The sequence below is a fragment of the Ptychodera flava genome, chromosome 11, assembly GCF_041260155.1.
Source record: "Ptychodera flava strain L36383 chromosome 11, AS_Pfla_20210202, whole genome shotgun sequence".
In the NCBI taxonomy this organism is placed as follows: Eukaryota; Metazoa; Hemichordata; class Enteropneusta; family Ptychoderidae; genus Ptychodera; species Ptychodera flava.
In genome coordinates, this window is record NC_091938.1 from 2128551 (window position 1) to 2153679 (window position 25129).

At 35.3% G+C, this 25129-nt stretch overlaps 2 protein-coding genes across 4 annotated transcripts in view; one reads left to right on the forward strand and one right to left on the reverse strand.

Annotated features, from left to right (window-relative positions):
* The window catches only part of LOC139143254 (probable Bax inhibitor 1), a 69930-nt gene extending 45500 nt beyond the window's left edge, over window positions 1–24430 (reverse strand). Inside the window, exons 1-2 of the mRNA XM_070713439.1 lie at window positions 24191–24430; window positions 23939–24095 (exon numbers count right to left, since the gene is read on the reverse strand). Coding sequence (XP_070569540.1) covers window positions 23939–24000 — 62 coding nt within the window. The 5' untranslated portion in view covers window positions 24001–24095; window positions 24191–24430. The remainder of the gene's footprint in view (window positions 1–23938; window positions 24096–24190) is intronic.
* LOC139143248 (A-type potassium channel modulatory protein DPP6-like) overlaps window positions 1–25129 on the forward strand; it is a 390979-nt gene that overhangs the window by 36004 nt on the left and 329846 nt on the right. The window lies entirely within an intron of this gene.

Below are 25129 nucleotides of genomic sequence, written 5' to 3' on the forward strand. Positions count from 1 at the left end.
AGATCATAGATGTTTAATTCCTCTTACAAGCATAGACGCAATCTCTAAATTGTTTTTTTTGTCTGAAAGAAATTATGGCTAAATATAACTGTGATTATGTGACATGGTCTTCAAGGAATGTCTGGGTCTATTCATATCTTTTCACATATCAGTAAGGATAGGAAGGTAAAATATTGTCACATTTTGTCCACCACAAGAAAACAAGTACTTTTACCAATGAGGGCAGATTAATTATCAGATGTTTACATCTCACTGCAAATGCAGACAATGTTAAGTTTTGATCAGCACTAATGCCTACGATATTTTTCTAAACTGAAATACATCATGGAGATATCAAAAATGTTGATATCCTTCCTATTGAATTCAACATCACTTCAAAATGTCATCTGTAATAGTATTTAGATTTATTTTAGTGTACAGTTAGCAATCTCTTCACTGGCACATTGACGTTGTGAGTACAAATAGCTTTAACCCTTTGAGCGTCAATGTCAATTTTTTTCACGTTTATAAAACATAAACCAGTGGAGTTTTTTCAGATTTCTGCCAAAATTTTGATAAAAAACTTTAGCCAATGAAATGTGATGTCCATTTGGTCCAAAATTATCAAAAAATTTGCAGAAAAATTCATTAAAATTGGTAAAATGTTGCACTAAAATTTTGGTGGGGAAAAATTACAGCACTCAAAGAGTTCATCATGCAATACCAGTATGATTTCTGCAGACTTGTGAACATATATCGCATCACGACAGCTCAAGTTTTAAATGTTTGAGTCAGCAGAGAGACATGTAAAGAGTTGACTCTCAGCTAAAGACCAGTACATGCTGTGTACTGCACAAACATATTCACAAATGTGACTCTGTGAACTCTGACAGCCATCAATAGAGGGCACTTTACCCAAGTCACTTCAAGAAACACACAAAAAAACAAAGGATATCACAAACTATACAGCACATGCACAGAGGGCGCTAGTCACCACTAGGACTTCCACCACTGCTTCCTTTTGAGTGACACTACTTATATAAAATACATGGCACAAAAATCATTCAGTACAGTTTAATCCAACACCTTTCATCTTGGTATCTTCTAATCTTGGATAAATATTTTATTTTGATCTTATATTTAGATTGAAATCTATAATACACAGCGACAATAACCACCACTCTTGAAACTGCCAAATATTCAAATAGACAGATAAATCAAAGACATCATTAGCTATACTAAAGGCAAAAAGAAATATTGGAGTCTTGTTCACTAAAGTATATTTGATGAAAACTGCAGAATGTTTTGAAGCTTTCATACATTTCAGTTCAAGAAAAATTCCGTTTACAGAGAGTCGACTATAAAAGACATTATCATTTCAAATATGTGATTATCTTGAGAGTGAGAAAGCCAGCATGTGGGTGATTTCCTAGCCTGTGTTGCTTGGTAACTTCAAGCTGCTATTGATGGGTGAAAATCTTTCAACACCTTTATGTCCACTGAGTAGAGGGTATTATGTCTTTAAGATGCAATGCCTTGACTAATGAGCCTGGAGGAAGATGGTATAAATCTCTCATTTTTCAGACAGTGATGTTCTTATCTCTTATCACCAGCTTTTCCAAAATGTCAATAGCACCCTTGAGTTACATATGGTATCAAATTTCAGCTCCCTAAGTTGGGGTATTCAGGCACTTTTTTGAGTACACAGCTTTATTACATTATATTTTCAGTTTGGCTAGAAATTTTGTGTTGCTGTACTCTTTATTTTAAAGCTTAAGTTGGTACTTCATTCTGCATATTAAATGATCTTGCAGGTGATAATGTTGCTTGCTTGAAGTACAGCAAACATCCATCAGACTGTACCATCTACTTCTGATGATTTTATCAAATCTGTGAAAATGACTTTAACATGGTTTAGTCCACACTATTTGTTATAAATGGTGAGTCTTGACCTGTTTACAGGACATTATAAGGATCAACGGATCAATGCAAAACTCTGTATACCGTTATGAAAACAAGACGGTATACTACGGTATAACGTTAACCCTATACTCTGTGTACCGTTATGAAAACTAGACGGTATACTACGGTATAACGTTAACTGCATACTCTGTGTACTGTTATGAAAACTAGATGGTATACTACGGTATAACGTTAACCGCATACTCTGTGTACTGTTATGAAAACTAGATGGTATACTACGGTATAACGTTAACCGCATACTCTGTATACCATTATGAAAACTAGACACAAATTATCTTTCTCACATGACAATTACATGTACACAGCAAAAATCTAAAAACAGGATAACAATGATTTCTCACTTTCAGAAAAGAGACCGCTGGGCAAAGACGGAGACATTCCTGGAAAAACAATTATCTGCTGAAAGATTAATAAACTATGAAAGAGTCTTTTTCCATTAACTTAATACTGCATGAAGCCCCCTGGGAGAATATTTTAATTACGTGCTTTGTGGTCAATTGGAATGATAAATAAATGAGTTTTTTTACAGCCATCAAGCTTTTGACATATTGTATTAGCAAACCCTGATATTAGACAGTCAATAATTTCACTCACGATCATTTCAAATGTCTGTAATCAATGACATTATTCCACTGACAAAGTGATGTTAATGAGCCAACAGATTTTCAGGAAAACAATTTCCTTTTATATCAGTAATCAGGGTATTTATTCTGTCCAAATCAATCATTTCTTGTTTATCTGGGTGGGAACAACATAATACTGAGATGTGAGATTGAAAAAACCACACAGGGAAAATGAAAGGACATAACGACAGATATGGAGTATACTAGGTATTTGAACAGGTCCTGCCACCCCCAGTTATAAACGTAACTCATTTTCCATCAAAATTGAACAATTACTATAAAGGTATGTATTTTAAAAATTGGGACCAAAAAATACAAGAATTACAATCCTGCTGGGTAAAATTCAGAATGTGGAGTGTTACCATATAGCTGATGCAAGTTAGAAATGTGACTAGATTACAAGTCACCGATATGTTTCAGACAAGAAAGCCACAGATTAATGTCGTAGAATTTCATCTGATATGTTCAAGAAAACTTGAAAATTTTCAAGTTTTCTTCTGACAACCTTGATAGATTTACTGTGTACTTTGTAACACACAGTGATCCATGCCTTTTTGGCTGTTGGGTAGAAATGTGCCATGCATGAATCGTTTCCGGTAGATTTAACGATACCTTTCCACACAAACTCCATACTCTCATAAAGCATGTCTATAATATGTTTTGTTCATCCAGCACAAACCTAAAAGCTTGTATATCTTCTGCAGTTGTTTCACTGCTTGTCAGTCTACCATTAGAAAAGTCAAGACAAATGTAAAGTGCTGTAAATGTACACTATTAATCAAGTTTGAAAAGCATGTTTCAGACAATGCACAAAAAACGCACACTGATGAAATATCCTACACGCGTACCATTTAATAAGAACACTAAATAAATGTTGTTGTACGATTCACATCAATTTCCACCAGTTTCTATGAATGCAACACTGTTTTCCAGACCAGTTTTCAATAAAAATACTCAACACATGTCAACTTGCATTGAGTTGTTGTTGTTCTTACATTAAAATTCAATTAGATTCTATCCACAACACATTAACAGGAGTGATGTGGGTTCAAAGGTCATGCAAAATCATAATACACTTTAATGCTACGCTCTTACGAATGGACTTTTGTAACTTTAATGTTTTGATGGCAACTTCAAACACAATCAGCATTGATATACTGCACCACAAATAATTCTCAGAAATGATTCATGACAGAAAAAATTTCTACTTGATTAAAAAATATCCTACATGTAGTCCTATTAAATGATTATATTTTCATGTGGTACATGTACCGGTACATTGTCACTCAATAAACATGATCTGAAAATCAGACAATAATCACTAAATTATCAATGGCAATAAAATACAGTAATATCGTCATATATTCATACAGTTTTTGATGTCAGAAAATTTCTGGATTGATGTTCAATCAATCTCAATACATCTCATAAAATTAATCAAGTTTAACAAACAGAACTGATGATAAAGCAGGTCTATGGAGTCACGGAGGCGAGCACAATTTATTTGCCTTCCCTGGGGACATGTGACTGTCTCTCTCTGAGAACCATCTGACGGCACTCTTCAAACAACGCATTAACATTGTATGAACTTTGACACTTGGATGAATAATCTTGATATTTGGAAATTATGAAACTAGGATTGATGCTGGGACTACTAAAACAATGTCATCAATTTTTACTACTGTTGTAAGGTACTTCAAAGCTGAAGATCAACATATCTGTATTTAAATTTCACATTTTCAGACAGGAAAACATCTAACCATCTACTTGTGAGCTCAATACCATAATTTGTATCCTTGCACCCTGGGGATATGTGACTGTTATAGTGTCTATGTGTGCATTCCAACTGAACCATTCTCAGAATCAATTGTACATCAGAGGCATGTGTGTACACAGTAAGATAGTCAAACCTTCCGTGCTGATTCAATAAGAATTAATAAGGCTCAACCTGACAATGCCTGAAGCATCAGCAAACAGTGGACTTGGCTATACACTCAATACAGATAATGAAAATAGACTAATGAAATGGCTAGGTGCTTTACATGTACACACTTACGATGATGCTGAAAATTATCATCAAGAGACTCCTGCCGTAAATAAACACTCACTGAAACTTCTGGTCATCAGGTGGAAATAGCAAGATATGATACTGCATTGGGTATTTTCCTAGTTTAATGCAGTTTAATAATCAATAAACAGATTATTTAAAAAATTAGTCCAATCCATATGCACAATTCAATATCTTTTACAGGCAAATTAATCAACACTGCAAAATTGACCAAATGCAAATTGAATGTCATGAATTTTTCATCAAAACTAAGAAATTCTTTCTATTAATATCAATTTTAACATAAAGAATTCATGGTCCCACAGCTCAACTTGGAAATGTCATCCACAAGGTGGAGCAGTACTTTACCAATTCCCAAGATCTCACTATTTGATAGTTACAGGTGCATTTTCATGAGTAGCCACCCGACATCTCGACACAACTGTGCAATATTTCCACCAAAGGATTACTCTCTGATTTATGTATCTATATTTTATCCATCAATATTTGAAATTCATAGAGACATCTTTGACAGACCTGCTTGTACGAATAGTACAGATAAAGTACATTTGGTAGAAGTGACCTCCAAATTTTAAGGTAAACAACCTTTTTGGGAATTATACAATTGGCATGTCTAGGTGACATTGTTGTCATTCTTTTGATATTATTACTTCAAATTGTCTATTAGCAGTGTATTTCAAGTACACAGTACAACACCCGATGTATTAGATACACTGATACACTGAATGTAGGAGACGGTAAAAAAGTGCAGTGTCAGCATTTTGTTCCAGCCATGGTTTTGTGTTGAAAGGAACTTCAGTTTATACATGATTAATTATGGCATTACTGTCTGAACTTGATCAATTGGGTTGACAGTCAGTCTGTACATAGTAATATATGTAATATTGAAGTAAAATGACAAAAAATGAAAGAGACTAAGTCTACTGCAATTAAATTCCACTCAATCCTCAGAGAGAAGTCTCATTTGATTCATTAATATTGTCCAGACATCCATAATTGCACTGTATTATGCAGAATATGTCTAACTCCCCTGGCTGAACAACAAGAATGTTAACTTCGTTCTATTAATAAACATGTAAATGTACCTCATTAGCCGAGAAAAGAACATGCTTTTCTTAATGACAGCATTTCCTTTGAAATTTACAACATTTGGAAGAAATTAATTCTTGATGATGCAAATAAGCATGTGACTGTTTGTGACCAATCAGAAGCCGCCAATTTGTAATATGGTGAGGAACATGACCGAGAGAAATCAATATTTCTTTGGATTAACGTAATAAACTGATGCTGTTGTCCAAGGGCACAGAGATGTGATGTCATATACAGCTGTCCTTGTTTAAAACCTTGGCATACTTCAGCCATTCATTTAAGATGGAATTGAACCTTAACATGCCATTTATCAGCTCTCCATGGTCAATTATTTGAACACCATAGAGGGTGGAATGATGAAACAGCACTTAATCAAAAGCTGGCACCCAATAATTGACTACATAATAGCTATATGATGTACAAGTACAAGTACGGTACATTAGTTTTTGTACAGTATAAATTACAATTTGTCATCACGAGCGGCGAAATATTGTATAGACGTGACAACTGTGTATTTAGGAGTGACAAAGATTTTTTCCATACAAAAGATGTTATAATTGTGATACAATAATCACACTCATTGTAGAATCATAAATGCAATTACTTGTAATTTGTTTAATTGATCACAACAAGGTATAAAAGTTTCGTCCATGACTTTCTGGGCACCTTGGAAGTGTACTGGACAGGAGAATTGCATGTTTCTCTTTTTTTTAGTCTGTAAATTAAAAACAAGTACAATGTGCCTGTTTTTAAACTTTCAAATAAAGCATCTTTATTGTTTATTTTCTTAGTTTAGGATTCAATGCCTATTACAGCCTTCATTTCTCCAGTATTATACCATTATTTTGTTCTATGTATACTGTGTACATAGGGGTATACTCCCACATGCAGTGTCTCTTAAAAGTACTGACCCAGTATACTGACATAAAAGTTATCAATGCTATCACACAATGCTATCTGAGACAGAAAATAACTCAAAAGCAAGGACGGAGACATTTCATTAGGTTTGGACATCAAAGATAAATGACAAGGCAGTATTTAACATCATTATTTCCACAAAACAGAAGAAAACTACGCTTAATTTTATACCGATTTAACATGCAGTACAACTACCGCAGGAAATTAATTTAACGCTGAAATTGAGGAACATGGTTGAGTTTCCGTAGCTTCAACAAGCCATGGTGACAGCTTTGATCAGACTATTATGTCAAATAAGTATCAGAGTCACAGTGCAACCATGAATAGTAAATCACAGGTATGGCCATTTCTGAAGAGATCTCTAACTCTGCTTCTCTGCACCTTTATGGAGACTAACTCAGTGCTCTGTGTTGTACACATCATAATGAGAGTTCTAGGAGTGTTAGAGTACTTTGATGTCAAAACTCAGATCTAGAAAATCACAGTAGTTAGCAAGTGAGTGAACGCTAATTCTGAATCAAACAATATTTTCTGTAACATACAGTAGTGCCATATTTGGTAGATTTCTGCTATTCCTTATAATTGAAATCAATGGTTACCGTTCCAATACTCTAAGACGGAACACATCTAAACCCTCTTTCAGATACAAAACTGTCATTAGTGTATTATCAAATAATACAATCTCACGTCACACAACAAAGTCGCAAAAGTTTCCACTGAAAGTGAAATTTTAGTACAGGTAGAGTATTTCACGCAAATTCAAATTGTACTTTGAACACAGGCAGTTGTTAAAAAGCTGGTTCAATAGCAATGATTAAAAGAACATTGTGTTTTGTTTTGCACAGAGCAAGACTATTTGGTAGACAGCAGGACGAACTGGCATTTGTGTTAATAGCCTGAACACTTTAAAGTCCAAGAAGTGGCATTTCTTGTATCCATGGAGAATGGCAGCTGATTTGGTTCTGGTATTTGAAGCCAGTTACATTACACTGTGTGTTAAATGCATCCATCCGAGCAATGAGCTTTCTTTAATGGTACAATTTTATGACTAAAAGCCTCAAATCTGCAGCTATCTTTCAGCACGATTGACTTCACATGGTAGGATTGTGAAATGTGATGGAATGACCAGCTATGTACTAGAACATGTAAAGGCAGTTGGGGACACACAAATATTCATTAAATTGGCAACATAGATATCGATGTTTTTCTTATCAGTGTGTATGTGGACATTTTCCTGGAATTCAAAAGTTCCAACTGTACACACTTCAACAACAAAAAAACACACCCCTGGATCTTACATGTGGAACCATTGCAACATATATTGATATGATAAACCAACAAAGTCGCAACAAACAAATCTTTTGAATGTTTCATGTGGCTACATGTACATCTTTGCATCCACGAGTATAATAAAATTTTTATGTTGTCTAGCAAATTTCTCGTTAATCTGAAATCTCCTCTCAAATGCATTATTAATAAAAATCAATGTATCAACAATGGACATACAAATTCTTCCCCAGATATATCAAAATCACATAAAATGACCACCTTGGTTGTCATGGAATCAGGAAGAAACAAACCTTCCCTGGAGAATGAAAACAAATTCATTGCTGAGACTCATGTCATGTTTGCTGTACTTGAAGAATCACTGGGCCCAACCCTCATTACAAAATGTCAGGTTTTCTAAGGGAGCTTTTCTAGCTTCATGAATCAACTTGACCCCTTAGGAGTATGATGATGCATAAAACTAATCAGTGTGGGCCAAGTATTGCTCAGTCTTGCATCCTCTTCCAACCTGAATATGTCATATTTTATCTGTACTATTTCTGGCACAAACCAACAATCTTAAATGTATCTCTATCAAGCAATAGCTTTGATAGTTTATCATATCCAAAAACTATTGTTTCAGTAAAGTGTACATATAGAAATATGATGTGGATTACGTAAATAAATTTTTAGCTACCTAAAACAAGTCATTGTAAATGACACAGTCCCTGCTCTGGAAGGAAACATATTTTACAACAAAAAAGCCATCAGACTGCCATATTGAATTGTATTGCCAGACAAATTGACGTGCATCTGAACATCATGGTGCTGTCTTTCTACAAAGTTTGATTACAGTAAGTCATGTCAGAAAACTTGCTCTAAGCCGACAAAAATTAAAACAAAATGGCCACAATCACCAATACTGGACCATGTAGCAAAAACAATCAAAAGGCATATCTTTGTGCCAACTTTGAATACAATTAGTCAGGGTGAGCATAAATCACACCTCTTCGCACAAAATGGCCACCTGGTGACCATATTCAATAGGATGATGAAGTCAATCAACATGCAAATGTATGCCATAGTGTGTTTTCCTTATATCAAGTTTGAGACAAATTGGTTCAGTCTGTGAAATGGCTCTGGACAGATGGACACACACACACATATGCACAGAAGTCAATCCACAAGTCCCCGTTCCATATTAATGCTAACTACATGTAACTAGATAATGAGTGCTACAAGACAATAAGCAATATTTTGAACAGATTAATGGAAGTAGCAGCTTAATCTGCACACTTTTCTTGCACTGCTTTCCTTATATTTTAGTCAAAATAGCTATTTAAGGATGAGTTCACACTTGAAATACAGAAACTAAATCAAACTAAATCATACCGATATAAGTTTTAATATTCTGCAAATCATTCCCCAAAGTACATTAACCTTAAAGCATTGCGCATATCATATGAAAATGGTGGATCGTTCCCATGTTCTGCATATCTTTCTATAACAAACAATACAGTGTAAAATTATTACAGTTTCTATTTGTGTTTCTACACAAATGCACAGAAGATTCAATATGACACATTGCAAAGATATATAGGTGTTTTATCTTTACTATAAGTCCCTGAGGTGCTTTCTATCTGTATTGTAATCAAAGCCATCGCAATATCTCACTCTCACTCAGACAAGTACTCTGCACACGTTTTACTAATAGAAAATGTAACAAGTGAGTAAAATGTTGAAGACATTGAGAACTATGAAAGTTGCTGCTGTCCAAAATAGTTCAAATTATTGGAATGGGTGTGACTGATTTGGTTCAAGTCGTTACTTGATAGTCTGGGTGACACAAGTATGAAAATATAATTAATAGTGCTGTTCACAATTGACATCATTGTTCTCTCATTAAAATGCAAAACTAAATATTTGTCCGCATGTTTAGATTACGTTTTTGAAAATTACATATGCAAGAATGATGAAAATACATCTTAGTAGGTGACTGCTAGTGTAACAATGAAATCTTAAAGACATATTCACAACTCAGAGTACAGGCTGCAAAAACAGCCATGCATGAAACATTGATAAAATTTGTCTGAATTTCAAGCAGCAGTGTCCGATGTCGCATGTGTACAGCTATATTTAGTAACAAACCTGTAACCGTGAACAGTGCTATTCTTTCTTTGGCTTTAATAACTAATTTATTAATTAACAGTTTCTACCAATCGTCTTATCTTGAGAAATGGGTAACTTTGACATTTTTTAAAAAGAGAAAAAAACAACGATATCTGATTTTGATGATATTGATAACATCATTCTTTTAATGACAAAATTATTGACTTAGTTTATACAAACAGCACAATTGCTAAAACGGATACAATCTGAAGGACGTGTGTTTTATCTACTTCACAGATTATCCTTTCTCATCAGTTGAAGAGTTCAGTTTTAATCTCCTTTTCACTACTCACTATCCTTTACATAGTTCATTTCAACATCTCTTGCAGAGTCCTGTCCAGATACCAAGCTGCTTATGCCCTTTCGGTATATTTGATCATGAACAATCTTTGTTCCTAAGCATTTAAAAGCCAGTTACAGAACTAAATACAACATATCAATATCATAGAGTAGAAACTATAAAGCTGAAAGCAATTTGTAGTAATCTTTATTCTTTAACCTTGCTATGGATAAAGCCACCATGTACCGCATTTTTGCCCATTTGTTCCTTCAATAGGCTTCTTCCGTACTCATAAAAGATTTTGAAGATGTTGTAAATCTGTCTAATATGAGCCTCTATCTTAGTTCAGCTCAAATACAGAATTCAAAAGTCAATGATGGTATGGTTGGATCTATAGAACATGTACGTACATGTACATGTATGAAGCTGTGGCCGATTGACCAACTGTGGATTTGGAAGATGTTTTCATCATGCCGTACTTCAAGGCGATGTCTACAAAAGATGCATCAATGATAGTAGTATTCATGTATGTGTGAAAGCATGGACAGCTGTGATGGGTATGGGGATATGTACTGGGAGATGCAGGTGAGGATTAAAATGATAGGAAATGTCATCACTGCAATCTCTGTAATGCAGTGGTTGATTTTCTTTGGTTGAGGGATAGAAGGAAATAAAGTACAATGCATCCTGATAACAGTCACCATATAAACTAGGTTAATCTTCATTAAAGTTAATGCAGTAGGCTGACAGATAAATGTACTGTAATGGCAGTGCATCATGTGTTGTCACAGCCATAGGTTATCATGGGTTGGTGGATGTTTTATTGAAAGATTCTGTAGTTTGTTATGTCTATCACTAAAGCATTGAAAATGACAAATGTGTTGGTATCTTGTCTTCACATTCATAATTGATCATTTTAATCATCCTATTTCGTAGAAACACTGTGAAATTCTGTAAGTAAACACTGGTTCTGATCTGGGCTAACAACATGTGCTGACTTACATGTATACATATCAAAGAATGCACTTTAAAGGCCAGGGACTTGATCCCTGGGATCAAGTTTGTTTTAGTCTATAAGAGAATTATGGAGTGTCATAGCCTTTTGTTTTCCATTGAAATTGTAATCTAGTAAGTAGATTTCCCTGCGAGACAATCTGACCAACACAGGCCTTTAAACAGGAACTCCCCCTATAAAAGCCAGATTATCGCAAATCTATGCAAATGTTAGAAAGCCACGCTACTGATCGGACGTGCTGTGTTTGGTCCAAGAGCCGCATAATTTTGCCATGTTTTAGGCTTTCATCTTGCATATGGTGTCTGTGAATATATAGCGTCTAAACTCGAGTTGAAAATAAACTGAAAAAATATTCTGTTTTTTGTCGTAGAACACATGTTTCAAAATGTGTTCCCTGTTTGACCATTTGACCCCTCTTTGCATATGTCATGAAAGTGTCCTTCATGATTATTCAAATTTATCATGCGGTCAAAGCGATGCTATGTGAATTCAAAAACTCTGGCCCAGTGTATGCAATGGCTGCGTCATCAGTAATCCCCTATTGTGCACCCACAGTCCTGTAACTTCCCGTTTACTTCTGTCAATACTTGCTACATGAAAAAATTGTGTACAGGCTGTAAAAGCATAGAACTTCAACATCAATGCACATCCAGCGCATTACATTTCTATTTACTTATTAAAACTTCTCTTCAATAAATGACTTCTGTCTATCAAAGTTTTATATGCAACTGCATAGACATTCACAATTCACCGTGAAGTTTTATTCATCTTTTTACTCTTATCGTTACTTTCAACTTTCAATCACTTACACAAACTCTGAAGTAGTCATTAGAAAGTTGAGCGCATTAGTTTCATTGACAGGGAATAAAGAAAGACGTTGCACTCACAATATTACGTTATCGCTCAACAGTATGCCATCAATGTGTGCATTTGTTACGCATGTATATGTGTATTTGTCAATACCCGAATCATTATGAGGCAAGTTCACCAATGCTTTGTACAACTTTGACATGGTGTTGAATCACATGTTTGACGGTTTGGGAGAAAAATGACCTGATAAAGCGTGTATTACTCTATTTGACTGGAAAATACATCTGACTGACACTTCAATTGTTGAATTCCTGAGATTAGTGCTGGCCATCATAAACGGTGACACTATGGTGCCTCAAAGACTGAATTGGAGATCTCACAAGTGGAGTGTTGCCACGGAACGATATCCGTCCATTTGACTCGGGAGAATTGATATCAGTGAAAGTATGACATTCTCCAAAATCTAATTTATCTGTGCTTAAAATATCAACATTTTCACATCATGTGTGTAATAGGATGTGACAGGCTAAGATGTCTTGCCTTGTTGTGTGCTGGCATGGTAAATTGTGAGTCACAGCTTTGAGTGTGAGTCCTACACAGAAAACAGCTTGAAACTCAGGTTAGAATGCACCGTGGGAGTTAACATCGTTAGGCAGTTCCATCTGTGCATTTGACAAGTCTTGAAATGTGTCTAATGCTATACTTTAAACAATTTTGTCTTCTTTCTGTGCTGTAAAAATCTTCTTTTTACATGTTGTTGTGATAGTTCAAAATTACTATTTCATGTGTTTTGAAGACTTTGTGTTTTGACATTTTTAGATCATCAATTACTAAGTACCACCGTTAATACTCTTGTCAGAATTTTTTCCAAAGTTCATGGAAAGTGTCATTTATTCAGAAAACATTACTCTGATCCATATGCACTTCCTGGAAAGGTTATATTGATATGAATTGACTCAGACTGCCGTGTCTTTGGAACAAATTGCTGAAATATTTGCACAATATCCAAAGAGAAAAGTCTTATCCTAAGCTCTTACAATCAACCTTCAATCATGACTAACATGATAAAGTAAATGCCAAAAACATTTTCCACTGAGGATAATGTTCCTATAATTTCTTTTTTTTATCAGTGAAAGAACTGTTTTGTGTCATTTTCTTCATTTGGGATGACTTGCACAAAAACTTATCGCTTCAAAATTGTAAGTCATTAAACAAATCTGCAGCAAGACACTGCTGAACTTTAAAAGGCTATCAGAACAGCTATCCATGCACATCACTCATACATATCACAAGATATATTTTGTCATTTCACATCAGAGGAATTTATTTCTTGAGATAACCTTCAGAAATCCAACAATTCCTACAGTCAAGTATTTTGTTCCAAGTCTTTGTAGTTGGCATGATGTCTTTCACCGCATATCACACTTTCCATTAGCCAGCTATTAATGCACACTTGTATTTGGGTCAACTTTCCCGATGTGCAAATACTGGTACTGTACAATACCTGTCAGACTTTGACAACAAGATGTTATGTTTACATTGAGTTCCATTACAGAAAATTCTACATTTTTGAGTTAATATCCTGTGTCCATCACTGGTCCTGATACTTCAAAATACGGAGTGCAGGATTCACACACTCAAAGTCACTTACAATTCCACGACTTTCAGGGATTTTTTCTGCAATTTTCAAGGACTTTTTGAGGTCCAAAATACCATTTTTAACTTCGCATTTTTCAATATATCATTTTTAAATATCATTTGTCACAATGACGTCACAATTGATAGACTTGTCATTTTTTAAAATTTGAGGGTAGATCATCAATATTCCAGAACTTTATGGACTAAATTTCACTTTCTTGGACCTATTCAAGGATTTTTATGGAGGCTTCAAAATTTCTAGGACTTTCCAAGGGACGTATGGATCATATAAGTGGTGGTCCTGACACCACCACAAAACTAAGTGGTGGTCCTGATACCACCACAAACAGAGTGGTGGTCCTGATACCACCACAAACACTAAGTGGTAGTCCTTATACCACCACAAATACCATGGTGGTCCTGATACCACCACAAACACTGAGTGGTGGTCTTGATACTACCACAAACACTAAGTGGTAGTCCTGATACCACCACAAACTCTAAGTGGTGATCCTGATACTACCACAAACACTAAGTAGTGATCTTGATAGTACCACAAACACCAAGTGGTAGTCCTGATACCACCACAAACGCTAAGTGGTGGTCCTGATTTCACCACAAACACTGAATGGTCCTGATACGACCACAAACACTGAGTGATGGTCTTGATACTGCCACAAACACTGAGTGGTGGTCCTGATACCACCACAAATACAGTGGTGGTCCTGATACTACCACAAACACTAAGTGATGGTCCTGATGCCACCACAAACACAATGTGGTGGTCTTGATACTACCACAAACACTAAGTGGTGGTCTTGATACTACCACAAACACTAAGTGGTGGTCCTGATACCACCACAAATACAGTAGTTGTCCTGATACCACCACAAACACTATGTGGTGGTCTTGATACTACCACAAACACTAAGTGGTGGTCCTGATACCACCACAAACACTAAGTGGTGGTCCTGATACCACCACAAACACTATGTGGTGGTCCTGATACTACCACAAACACTAAGTGGTGGTCCTGATACCACCACAAATAAAGTAGTTGTCCTGATACTATCACAAACACCGAGTGGTGGTCCTTATACTGCTAAAAATACTGAGTGGTGGTCATGACAACACCAAATTCTGAGGAGCCTGTTCCTTAAAAGTAACATCCTATCACGTACTGTATATACAGCACAGTTAACTGACAGGTACTATGTGTTCTATGATATATGAACACACCAATCTATAAGATACCCATTAGACAATGTTAGCCAGACAGACATATAGGGTTCCTTTTTTGTTGTAAATCTTCCTGACATAAATGGAAACCAGTGTACACACATACCGTACATCATGGTGATTGACATCTCTGGCTTTTAACAATGATGATGATTTCCATCTATGAAAACTTATCACTGATATGCCTCAAAGATATGTGAAAGATAGAAGTATGGATTTTGATCACCTGTGTGCCAAACAAAGTTCATGTGCTAAAAACATTTTGTCCATGAAAAGTATGATAATTATGATGTGAACTTACAAAACTTTGAATACAGTACTTGCCATGAAACAGACAAAACCTATTTAATTCATATTTTCATTCAGACTGCAAACACAATGAACTTCACTACACCGTCTGTCCAATATACGACACTTCTTCACCACACCCATAACTGACCCCTCCGAAATAAGATTACCAAAGGAATGATAAATTTCCATGACCTGTCATGCATCCAACTGATAATTTTAATTTCTCACGACAAATTTTCAAAGACTGTGATGTCATGATGATGTGATGTGATGTCACATAAGACTCTGGCATATGTAGGTTATTTTGAAATGAAGTATTAAAGCTCTGGTATACATCAGAGAAACTGTTATCGCAATATCACATGACAACCCTAAATCAGCCATCCGTTGCCAAGCCACAAATATTTTTTTCAATCAACAACATGAGCAATTTCAAGTGAAACACTGACACAGAACAAAGTAGTGACTCTTTCCCTTTGAAGACAACAAAACAATAATTTACTTGCAACTTAGTCTAATTATTCTCAACTTCCATTATTGATTTGATCTGTAGTTATTATAATTTCCTGTTTGTTGTCAATGTGACCCAGTAAATCATTATTGACAGATTGACCATTTAAAATATGATGTAAAAGCACAAAGTAAACATAAGACAAGTGGTGTTACAACAACAGTCTAAATTTCTATTTTGATCCAATTTATTCAATATTCCAATATATTTGATGGGTTATTTTCCTATGTGTTAAAACTAAAAAGTTAGATTACATAACTGATGTACATGCATATACTAATTTTACCACAGCTGTGTGATGATTGTGTTATGCTTTGCTAACATTTCTTCCTTTCTTTCTTCCAACATTTCTCATTTATATTTTTAACTGAGCACATTGGCTTTTATAATTAGCTCTATGATATTTTCTTAGATATCATACTCAGCTTTCAATTCCAAATCATAACACAATATGTTTAAATAGATAAAAATTCCAGTGGTACTTATTTCGTGCAATAGACTTTGATAAAACATCATATAAAAAAAATTCAATTAAAGTGAAAACATGGATACGCAGCAAACTACACCAAACAAAGAACATAATTGAATGACGCCGGCCCTTTGCATTCATTCAAATTTTGTTCATCTAAATTGTTGGAAATAATTATTTTATATCGGCTGAGAAACACAAGAAGATTTTAACTCAAGGACAGAAATTATTTCGCCATTTTATTGGGATGTTAATTCTCACATCAACTAATTTTGGTTATGGAGATAGTGATGAAATCACTTGATACAAATTCAATGGATGAAACTTATTAAGGTGGATAATATAGAAATAACGGGCGACGCGCTGACCATTAACGTTTATTTGTGGGCAAGGGCGAGAGGAAAGCCAAAAATTAACGGGCGAGGCTTGCCGAGCCCGTTAATTTGGCTTTCCTCGAGCCCGCGCCCATAAATAAACGTTAATGGTCAGAGCGGAGTCTGTTATTTCCATTATATTATCAACGAACCGGAGAAAACCGTCAAAATTTGCGAAAATTTTCGGAGCGAACGACAACTGGGCCCCAGAACTGAGCAATACGCGACGCACTGTCACGCGCGCTGTAAAATATTGGCAAATCCGGAGATATTTTCAGAAAAAAGTATCTCAACTTGGCCCACAAGTGCTCCATTTTATTTTGTGATTGATTATGATTTACGTTTGAGCTGTAAAGTTACGATACTTTGAGTTGTTAATCTTATTATTCATATTCACGGGCACGTAAACAGACCATTACTGTGTATTTGTGGTCAGTCACGTGGTTCAGCTCGACCAATCAAAATGCGACAGGCAGGGCATGGTAATATAATGGAAAACATATGAGTAAAAGTAACTGAAAAACTGAATTACACATAGATGTGCATTTATTAACCCTGGTAAAGATGAAATTTGGAATAAAATATGAATTTCATGATAGTTAATAGATAATGCGCTGACACAAGACACAAGTTGGCGTTGAGTAAGTTTTACCCACAATGCATTGTTACATGTGGTAAGCTGACTCCCTAGCTCTTAGTCTCGGTTACTCAGACTGCACTTGGGGGGGCTCACATCTAGCTAGAAATATAGCTTCGAGGTTGTGTAGAAGTAGCTTCCAAAGTCATTTCTTAGTAATAGGTGGGGGGAACTATGACTTATCGCTTTGATGAATTATATGGACAGGTACAATGCAACTGATACAAGACAAAAAAGTCATGGTTCTATGACTTTGTCTTCAATCATATAATATAATAATTACATAACAGGATATGGTTCCGTGACTTTGTCTTCAATCATATAATATAATAATTACATAACGGATCTAATACTGCCAGGATGTCTTGCTCATATCACGCCATCTTTGCTCAGAGATTTCTGAATGGGATTTGCAAAAAATTGGGGCAGCATAATGAGAGCCCACAATTGCATTCTGGGTAACTGAGACTACCTAGCTTCATCATGCTTCATCTTTACTAAGAAGTGGAACAAACAATTCATTGGGTACTGCTTGAGACAAAATAAGTTCAGAAATTAGACTTTTGGATATTTTGATCAGATATACGTTAAAATACTGATGTGTTCACAATTTTCTTTAGAAATTGCTTCATGGAAATCATCTTTGCATGTGTTAAATCAACAAATACATGTAAGCATTATAGCATTCATGAAAGTTGATAAACAGCAAACAGTAGTAGTAAAACTTTTATTTCTTGTCAGTAAAAAATGCTAAACAATTAAGGTTCCAAGACAAGAAATTGACCTTTCTAAGCTAACAATTCTCTAGTGGTAAATAAGCTCAGAACCCCCGTAAATTATATATTTTCGGAAAGCCTAGATATAGGGGAACATTTTGGTTACCATAGTATCACCATTGTTTACATAACTATCACGTGACAGGTAATTTGCATAAGCTTTCAAAAATCGGTTTTCCCAATGTTTTGTTTCAATGCTTTGAGATATGTGGCTGAAATTTGTATGAATGCAAGCTATCCTAAGGATCTTCCAAAGCGTGTCTCAGAATTTTTTTAAACCTTCTTAAACAATTTTCGTGTCAGAAAAACTTCCACAGCAGTGAATATAATCAAAGTTGATTTCTTCAAAATTGTAATCCTAAAAAACTAAGCAAGATATAAAAAGCTGAGACACATTTTGAAAAAGTGTTGTGACAGCTTGCATTCCAGGTAGTTTGAGTAAGGTATTTGAAGAATTAAGACAAAATATAGGGAAAACCGATTTTTGAAAGGTTATGCAAATTACCAGTCACGTGATCGTTATGTAAACAATAGTGACACTGTTGTTACCAAAATGTTCCTGTATATCTAGGCTTTCAGAATATGTACAATTTAAGGTGTTTTTGAGCTTATTAACCACTAGAGAATCGTTAGATTAAAAAGGTCAATTTCTTGTCTTGGAACCTTAAGTCATGATCTCAATGTGGTATAGGGCACCAAGTTCAGCTGTGTCTCTGGTACAAGGACTTGTAGTTCCAGTCAAACAATGATAAATTTCAGGTAATTCGTTTCCATAGTAACAACATTTGCACAGTGATCTCCAATTTTCATTCTGATTTTGAAACACAATGGCTGAGTTTCCTTAAAGAAAGTCTGAGCAAAAGCTTAAACCTTCCAATTTTGAGGTGTGTGCAAACTCAAGCCAATATTAGCACCTGCATCTTACACTACAGTATATTTAAGCAATAAAGCACACCCAGCGATGGTACACCACAAGATTTTGACCAGTTCACTTCATATATGCTATCGCTTGTGCATATATGAAGTGAAATGGTCAAAATCGAGTGGTATACCGTCGCTGGGTGTGATTTATTGCTATTATATCATAACAGTGTATTGAAATTCAGGCGTGGAACATCAAAGCGGATTTTTGCTCAACCTGAGAGCTCGCGCGTATGCCAGCCGTGGTATATCGCCAATATACCCTGGTTCTTTTCTTGTCTCGACCAATCAGATCGCTGTATTTGCGCCATCAATATACTGGTATGATATAATTATCCATATACATTGGCTTGCATCAACAGAATGTAAGATACTACTTCCTCCACACAGGATGTAATTATTGGTATTTTTAATTTGTCAATGATAACAAGTTTGATATTTTTATTAATATAAAGAACAAGAAACAATAATTTGTTTCATGTCAAGTGAGATTGTGCAAACTTTGACAAGCGCGTCATTGCTTATGAAAAATTCAACAGGGCAGAGTTTAATAATTGAGGTGAGAGTGTCATATAAAGCTCTTAGATTAATAATGGCCTATAAAAATTTATCACTCCTTTTGATGAGATGTTGAAAACTGGAAACAATTTATCTTTTTGAAGTGAACTCTCGACAGTTTAGTATTATGTGAAGTGCTCTGTGAGTGTTTGTAAACAAATCAGAGAGATATTAGTAATTTGTTGTAAATGCTTCAAGTTGCTGGGACTTTACCCAAATGCTGATAATATTAAATATTCTAACTTGTACTTTCTGAAGAAATGCTGAGGTCATTTTTGACAGGGGCATATTGTTCCTGCTTACAAGGTACATGTACAAGATAATGTGTTTATGGTCTGGATACATTTATTTGTGGATCTCAGTTGTATGGTTCGATGTCTGAATTTCTGTTATATGTCGCTTTCAACCAAACAACCTTTCTCTACAACAGCTAAATCAAGACAATTTGAAAAAAAAAAATTTCACAAGAGCTTTTCATGTTACCGAGAGTGATGGTTGTGACTCAGAACTGGGGTGAGTATCCCAGCACAGTACGTACACCATGTAAAAATTCACATGGAAACAGCCAGAAGATAGTACCTCATTTTAGCAGTGACCTTTTTTTGGGCAACAAGAATTGGAACATATAATAGCTACAAATAAGTATAATATGACATTACTTCCTTCATGTCTTTGTCACTCAATGACAGTTCTTGATATCAATTTGATAATATTTATCAGAGTATTAAAAAAACTTGACTCACCACTTACTTTGGGTATTACTAATAATGATAAGATTCACAGTACCGGTAGATACTATTCTATCTCTCACCAGAGTTGCGTATCAGAAATACCAACAGCCATTGCAATCTCAGAATATAGTTAATGTATTCATGACAATTTCAACCAATTTTTATAGTCCCCTGTCTGATACATGGAATCATACTGTGATTAGAAACCATAACACTGACGATATCTCCCAATTCACTCCATTGAAAGGAAAATGAGTTCAATATCACTTCATTTTCTACAGAAATTTTCATGGTAATACATTTTGTTCATTATTAAAAGGAGCAATATGAATGTGCTGAGAGAACAAAGCACTGAATGGGGCTTTCTACTGAAACTAATAAAAGAGGCTGTAATAAAACATGCAAAGTAAACTGCAGATGATCTACACAACAGATTGATATTTCAGTGTTTGTCCAAACTACATGTCCAATGAAACCTGATCAATAATGATATCAGCTAGACCAGGCTTTAGAGTCCTGTCATGTATTTGACAGGCGACCTTATCAAAGACGGTATTAAATTCTGTACAATTTGTTCAGCTGAGTGTGTCGTTTTCTGAAAGCTTCATTTGCTAGATAAAACTTAATGGCACTTACAACAGTGCATAATTTAAACAGAGTTAGCCAAACCTGACAGATGTCAATCGACACTGACATAAATGTACATGTGTTTGTTAGTATTTGCACGTCTGTTGTGAGGGAACATGGCTTATTTGACATCAAACTCGTCTTCCTCAAATGAACATTTGGATGTGCAAAATTCTGATGACTGATTGTTTGAATTTCAGAACAAAATCTGAACAGTGATTGAGTACCATACAGAGACCCCCTTTCTAGAAAATGAAATCATGGCATAAAGTTAGTGTTTACACAAAACCAATATTCCCCAATCTCTGAATACACATGATAAGGAATATTTAAATCATGTTTACAACCTGACATGTTAGTGACACTTTATCTTTACTATTTTTGTCCAGTTTTTAACATGACATTAACTGATCATTATCGATATTGAGATGGCAATGCCTGCAGTAGTTTCAGGCTGATTTCATCAAGTATGACATATAAAAATGTCACTGGGAAAACTTTCACCATTATACTGCTTAAAGATAAAGATGACATGCACTTAAAATCTACCCATGTACTCTTCATATTTCATTACTTTCAGCTTCTCTGTGAGGTCAATCCCCTGTGCCTGATTGCTGTATATTTCAGGCTATTATTACTCTTGAGAAAACTTTGGTGTATCAATAAGTCCAGAAGTTGACACAGTACTGAATTAGTCCTGGGTGTGAAGTAGCCTTTATGTAACAAGTTGTGCTATGAGTTCACCAGGAGATATGTCTACAAAGTAACATCACTGACATTATTATATCTACAACAAATACATAGAGACGATATTCCCAGCTTAAAGGGAGGCAGTAGTCGGAACTCTGCTCAAAGGTTGCCAGGGACCTCTACGACTGATTTACATACTGTATCTAGGGTACGTTGGTGATTGGTGAAGTTTAAACATGTTTGTTAACAATGAATATCATAAAATTTAAATGTTGCAGCTATGTTGAAGTAATGTATCTAAATATCATGCATGAAATACATTGTTAGTAAACAAGAAAGTCACACATGCGCAGTTCTGACGATCGCCTCCCTTTACAGAGCCGTAATGTGCTGTACAAATGAGCTCTACATACCATGAGCCATGTAATGTACAATAAATATAGTTTCTACATGCATCATGCTAGTGTGTAATATTGCATAGTTTACACTAATCATTCCAAAGGGTTGATACTGCAATTATCTTTTTTTCTGAGCTGCTTTTCGGAAAACAACTGCAAAAACTAATGCTGCATTGCAGTCTGATGCAGGGTGTACATTACAGTAATGAGAAAATTACCAGGGCTCTGTGACCACTACACACTAACTTGACTTCCTGCACTTGTCAACAACATCAGGTCAGAATATATCATGCATTTACGATCAGCAATTTGTGTTTCCAGTATCTTTGGATACAATAGGGAGATGATTTGCCAACACTAATTGCCTCTATTCATCAATATTGCCTGGCCTTAGTAGTCAGTACAAATATGTTATTAAGTGCAGCCATGCATAAATGTCTTGTCATATAAGACTTGATGTCTACTAAAATCTATAAAATTACTTTAAAGCAATTTTTACAATAATATATATATATATATATATATATATATATATATATATATATATATATATATATATATATATATATATATATATATATATATATATGTATGTATGTCTGTGTGTGACCTTATAAATTCTGTACTAACATCACATCCATTGTCTTGGTGGATATTTCATGCTTAATAGATGGGTTCAATTTAACTGAAATTAAGCCATGAAATTTGTGCAGCAGTGTGTAAACATTTAAAATGTAGTCCTGCATTGAGGCATTTGTGGATGAGAATAGATACAGCTCACATTAGAATGCCTTATACACATCTGAACTGCATTTAAGATGTCATCTGTACCTGACACTTATTAATCCATGTATAAAGGTCATGATGGTGTCACCGATGCAAACTTGCCAAAATGCTAAGTCAATCATTGCTAGCATTTTGGAATGTTACATACAGAGTAATGATGTAAGTGACAGAGGTCAGTAAATAGGGTACTATTTGACGTATAAAGTTGAATTAAAAGAGGGGTATGTGCACTCTGAGATGCAGGTCTTTTAAATATTTACATGCAGTTCATATGAAGATAACAACCAATACTTTAATATTATGACACTTCAGCATTTGTATTAGTAACATACATCCGTTATCATACAGCCATTTCATATAATTACAGTAGTTTTAGGCATGTAATAAAGTAAAGGAAGAAGCGTGGTTTCTTTTAATAACTAATAGTTGAGTGCACACCTCAAACCTCCACGGCAACAGAAGAAACAATGATTATGTACTATAAAAGCTTGCCTCATGACGACCCACTTTTTCTGTAAAAATATGCCACATACACCTCCCGGATACACTTACCATGTACAAGCGAGACTACCAAAGTACTACAATTTTGTATTTAACACTATCCCATTAACAGGAACAATAACACAGTGATACACACATACACTCAAACGAAAATTTGATATATCTTCAGCCTTCACATCGAGGCACGTCACTCCATGGTAGAACCAGAAGGAATGTTGTTCTCTGACGCGACCATGCATAGACATGGCAACTCTGTAGCTAGGCTGATGGGGTACACAGGGGAGTTCACACACAATAATTTTACTGTATACTCATGTCATGTGCTGTTCAATTCGTTGTTCTAGCCTGTTACCCCGACACTGGCATATTTTGTTGTAAAAATAGAACAGGTCACCCTCATGATCGGTTATAAAAGTCAGCGTCTCTACCCTAATTTTGCAGGTAATCGCCATGTTGTTAGTTTCGAGCGAAGCTCCGATGTGAAAGGGTACGGTATTTGGAAAAAAATCAAGGGATATGCACCGATATGTACATATTCAGATGGACATAAATCATTATCAAACTCATTATTCTTTACGTTATTGTACTTACAGTTGAGAAAAGTCCGTCAGGGTGGACATTTTAATATTTCGCCCGCCAAATAATGAATCCATATTGTTTTGTTCGTATCGTGTTCTCTCCCTTCACGTTCACTAAGACTTCAGAGGTTACGTGGTATCTCCTGGCGCAATGCTTTAGAGAGTTCAATCTGTAATGAAATAAAATCGAACGATTTCTTACTTTCTGTTACCGTGTACGTAAGATGTGACTAATAATGTTTTAGGGACACGTCGATCTACCTACTTCCGGATCTTGCTAGAAACGCAGTGCTGAGGGGAATCCCTTGCATTCAAAATGGCGTCGATGTTTTACTCCCTCTTGTGTCAACTATGATATTATACTTCGGGAACTTGATTTGTAAAGTGTCTCCTATCTAAGCGAAAATTGTGTGTTATGGGTTAAACTGATCATCAATTCTTCATTGAAATCTCGGTAACAATGACTAATTATCGCCTTGCTCTGCCAATACCCCGACATTATTATGTTGTATGTTTGCATAAAAACTCGGGAGTGGAGCAATATGTTGGAACAGCCAGCTATCGTCTGATCGCTGAGTGTACAGGTTCAGCAGCGGTTTCAGTATGTAAAGAGCTATGACGTCATCATTATCGTTATTTTTGCGGGCACTCGTGCTTTCTAGATGCAAATAGAGAACCCGTCAATGGGACTTGATCCCGTATCCCGCATGATTTCAGAATAAATAAATAAACAAATAAATAAATAAATACATCAAACCCGGAGATAGATTTTCAGAACAGCTTTGGTTTTGTCATGTTATGTAGAGTAAAATCAGCTAATACAAGTGTATTAGGGGGCCTACGTGAGTTGAGTTTTATCACCGTCGTTTGTGGTTACAGGTACACGGCGAAAGGCCCAGTGTAGCTACAACAAAAGGGCTTTCGTGACTGTGAGTTTGATAATCTCTCCGACGTGAAAAAAGTGACCGTGACGTTTATCTAGTGAAGTCTTTTGAAACTATAACCCTACACACCTATATATTTATTTTATTATATTTTATTTATTTATTTTGCACAAAAAGTAAAAAAAAAGTATGAAATAATACTAACACAGATTAACAATAGAAATTATAAAATCTCACGATCAAAAGCTACTTGTGGAAGTTGTGCTTGGATAACGCAGAAAACTCCTAAGTCTTAGTTCCACTGCGGTCCAAAATAGTAC